Below are 4,250 nucleotides of genomic sequence, written 5' to 3'. Positions count from 1 at the left end.
TACTAAATGAAACGGGCTGGGAAGAACTTAAATTACGACGTCAACATCGCAAGTTATCTCTTTTTTATAATATAATTAATGGGATCGCACCATCTTTCCTCACTGACTTTATCCCTGAACATATTGGTAATCTCACTAAGTATGACTTACGAAATGCAGATCAGTTACGACAACCAACTTATCGTCTTCAATCTATGTGTAACTCTTTTTTTCCTTCTACAACTGAACTCTGGAATAGATTAGATGAATCTTTAAAAACGGCTGGTTCACTAAAATTGTTTAAAACCAAACTACGTCCAAAAAACTCCAACAAGCTTAAATCGTGTTTCCTATCATATGGCCCCCGTCAACTGAATATTCTTCATTGTCGTTTAAGAAATAGGGCAAGCTCACTCAACTATGACCTATTCAGAGCCAATCTCATGAACTCAGCATCTTGCTCCTGCGGACATCCCTCTGAAGATTCCTTTCATTATTTAATTCATTGTTCGAACTACATTCAAATTCGTAACACCCTGTTCACCGAACTGTCGTGGTATCAGGGTGATATCTCGATAGATGTACTTTTAAATGGAGACGTACGACTAAGTTCAGCTGAAAACTCACTTTTAGCTAGAGCTGTTCAAAAATTTATTGATGCCTCTGGGCGATTTGGCTAGTATCTGCATTTCTTCCTTTGTACTATATATTCCCTTTTTCCTTCCTCACCTATCCTCCTTTCTTCTTTACATCCTTCTTTTTTTTTTGTTTCAGTGAAAAATATTATGATTCAATATATTGTTACATTGCTTGTATTTAAGTATTGTTTTACCATCCATGTAATGGAGAGGGCTTAATAAGTTGGAAAAACTTGTGCCCAATCCAATTGTACAAAGTTTTGCAATAAAATAATTATTAAATCAATTCAGTTATTTGTACATACTTTTAATCATATCCTTTTAATTCTTACATTCTCCTGTTTTAAATTACACCCGAAGTCTTTATTTGTATAACATTTACAGAATATACAGCATTCACACGATAACTGTTACCTTTTTTCTGTCGTCTGTGTCCTCAGCACTTACATTACAACTGTTGCTCGTAATCAAACGCATGGGAAAATAATGATTTTAACCATTCTGTCCCTTAAAATTTGGGTTTCCACTATAACTGGAACATACTACAGATACGTAGATTAATTACAAATCCAGAAATTGCTATTAATTTGATTATCTTTTTTAATCGATTATTAAATTTGCTGTATCTCTGAGGCTACACAGAACATTTCCAATTACGGATTTTTCAAATGTTTCAAAGTATTAAGGGAAATGGAAATTGATTTCATAAACGAAACAATTGCTTCTTTCTGATAAAAAAAAGTTAAAAACAATCCATACACATCCTCTACGTCGAAAATGGACCCCAAAATATTGATTTTTGTTTTTTTCTGATACAATTCTAACCTTTAATATCGGTTCTATTTTCAACTAGGAAATAGACCTTGATTATGATAACAATATCCCCGTCTCCAATAAATCATTTAAATGGACCCCCACCCAGGTTCCGTACTCTACGTTGAAGACATGCATTTCAATATCGATTATGGGGATCGATTTTTTTAAAATGACGTATCATATGTACATTTTATAACTGGATCTCTATACGTCATCAATGTTCATTTCCGACAATGTTTTGTCAATATCATAATGTTACTTTCTCTAAAAAACAATTGTGATTTTTTTTTTTTTTTTTTTTTAGTTTTGTTTATGTCGGATATATTTCATAGCATCACTTTTTTTCACAAATTAATCAGGGTATTTCAGCCCAGGGTTCTCCAAGAGTAGTGGGCTGCATAACCATGGTCTGTTGGCTAAACTCTCTCCTTATACAATTCCAAACCACTTTCTAACACCAAAGCAACGCCTTTCATTCTTTTATATGCATGTTTTCTTTCTTATTCGTGGAGAGCGAACAACCATTATCATATATATATTTTGAAAATAAAGATATTATTATTAAATTTCTGGTTGGCAATATTGTTGTTGGGTTCAGTATACTTCTATGTTACCTACATACACAGTCTAGTCGTGAATACTTCTGTAATACCTACATACACCTGAACATTTTGCTAGTCGTGAATACTTCTGTAAGAAGCACAGCACAAAAAACAAACAAACAAACAAAAACAAAACAAAAACAAAAATAAAAAAAAATAAAAAAAAAAAAAGGATATACTATAATCTGCATTATAAAGCTGTTTCGTCCTTCTGAAACTCGTCTGGTATTCTTAAGGCCAAATTTGTTATTCAATGACAGTACATGCTCTTCTATATCAGCCGTTTTCTGGGATTTTATATTTATCATAACAAACAGGGATTAGAAAAGTGAACTTCAACTTGTACAAATAATGTGTTAAGAACATGAAGTGTTTCAATTGTAATTACGACTCAGATTATGAATCTCACAAGAAAAGAATTAGGTAGCGTTGTGAGGATTTCAATTCGGATAACATTATCACGCCTATCTGGTTCCATTTTCAACATGGAATATTCCAGTTCTTATTCCAAATATAATGTCCATTTTTCTTGATATATTTATATTTTACTAACATATAATTTGAATTTTCTTTTCAGAACACGTGTGTAATAAAAAGTAACATGAATATTACCGATTTCAACGTCACGGACACGGTTACAATTGGAAACTACGAGCTCCATCCAAGAGATGGTGTTATAAGCAACGCGACTCTCCAAGTGATGATGAAGGCCGCCTACAGCGGTCTTATTCCAGTCATGGCGATGGTGGGCCTAGTCTGCAACATCTTTAGCTTTGTCCTGCTCTGTCCAATCAAAAAACGATCCGCTACAAACTTGTATCTGATAAGCTTAACCGTGTGTGACGTATGCATTCTACTTTGCGCTCTCATCGTTTGCACTGTGACCGTTCTTGACATTTATGGGTATTCATTATTCGAGCGCATTCGTATCTTAATGATACCTGTTTTCCTGTCATACATCAATCCACTCCCGGGCTCCATCAGTAATTATCTGATTACATTGATAGCAGTGGATAGGTTTTTTGCAGTAGTGTTTCCGTTAAAGGTGCGGCTTTTCTGTGGCAGGCGATTCGCCATAACTGCTATCGTAGCTGCTTACGTCATCCCAGCCATCGTCTCCTTGCCACTGGCTTTATTGTATGAGAATAATGAAATCAACGACACAAAAACTGGCAAGATTGTCGATATTGTATCATTAACCGCGTTTGGTAGAGACAAACAAGTTACTAGCATAATCTACGTCACAACAGAAATCACCCTACGGTTCACACCTGTCGGCTTGGTAGTAGCAGCCAGTTCCGGTACTATCATCTCGCTCATCTACCAGTCCAGGAAGTCTCGACTGCGCACGCACAGCATGCCGACAGGCCCACGTGACATGCGGGTGACTAAAACACTTCTGATATTGACAACTGCGTTTCTCCTTACCAATCTGCCAGGTACCATAACCCGCTGTGTGCTGTTCTTGCAGTCTAACGTACATAGGGCTCGACGAGAAGACAACCTGCATTGGATGTTAACTGTGACATGGTACATCTTCTTCGTAGCAAATTCAAGCATCAATTTCCCTATCTATCTCATAACCTGTCGTGAATATCGTCAACAGTTTCAGAAAATAATATGTAAGAATCATCCAAATAAATCGGACAAGTATGTGTGCAAACGCCAGCGCGAATCCATTTCCCACATATCACAGTGATGTGCACACTGTTTTACATCCGTACAATTGAGCATGGTAACTCCTCCAAGGTCTTTGACTGGATGAATCATATGACGCCAACAGAACGCATTTTCCCAATCAAATGAATTTGATTACACAAGTATTAACAGGTCTTTCGATTTCAATTTCCGAAATGAATGTTTTGATACCTAGATAAAGTTTTAACATTTTTTTTAATATTCAGTTTAAAATCCCAGATTTTTTTGGTAATATAAGTACTTTCAATACATACATCAAGACGTCATTCGTTTATGATGCCATAATGCTATTATGATGTGTTCAGTATAAACACATGCATTTCGTTCATTTTTCTTTGGTTAATTTATTGTTAAGTAATATTCCAGTCATTCTGTTGTACACTCAATTATGCGTTTTTAACATTCCAAATGTGTCCCCAACTCTTCTGAATAACATTTCTTCTATGTCGTGGTATTAATTTCAAACTGGTCCTATGTTTCACTATGTTACAACTTCCTTGCTTCGTTACAGTGATGA

At 35.4% G+C, this 4,250-nt stretch overlaps 1 protein-coding gene across 1 annotated transcript; it reads left to right on the top strand.

The window, feature by feature from the left end:
- The first annotated feature begins 2,636 nt into the window (after positions 1-2,636).
- Positions 2,637-3,734, top strand: LOC132548285 (probable G-protein coupled receptor B0563.6). Its single transcript, XM_060212179.1, has one exon. The coding sequence runs from the start codon at positions 2,637-2,639 to the stop codon at positions 3,732-3,734; it is 1,098 nt and encodes a 365-aa protein (XP_060068162.1).
- Positions 3,735-4,250: the final 516 nt, after the last annotated feature.

This window comes from Ylistrum balloti, unplaced genomic scaffold (assembly GCF_031769215.1).
Source record: "Ylistrum balloti isolate Yb309-2 unplaced genomic scaffold, AGI_CSIRO_Ybal_v1 Utg369562, whole genome shotgun sequence".
In the NCBI taxonomy this organism is placed as follows: domain Eukaryota; kingdom Metazoa; phylum Mollusca; class Bivalvia; order Pectinida; family Pectinidae; genus Ylistrum; species Ylistrum balloti.
The sequence above is the reverse complement of the archived record's forward strand: the minus strand, read 5'-3'. Positions and strand labels throughout refer to the sequence as shown.

What these genes read in the sequence shown, in the direction of transcription:
- LOC132548285 (XM_060212179.1), top strand. Translation starts at nt 2,637, where the DNA reads ATGAATATTACCGATTTCAACGTCACGGACACGGTTACAATTGGAAAC.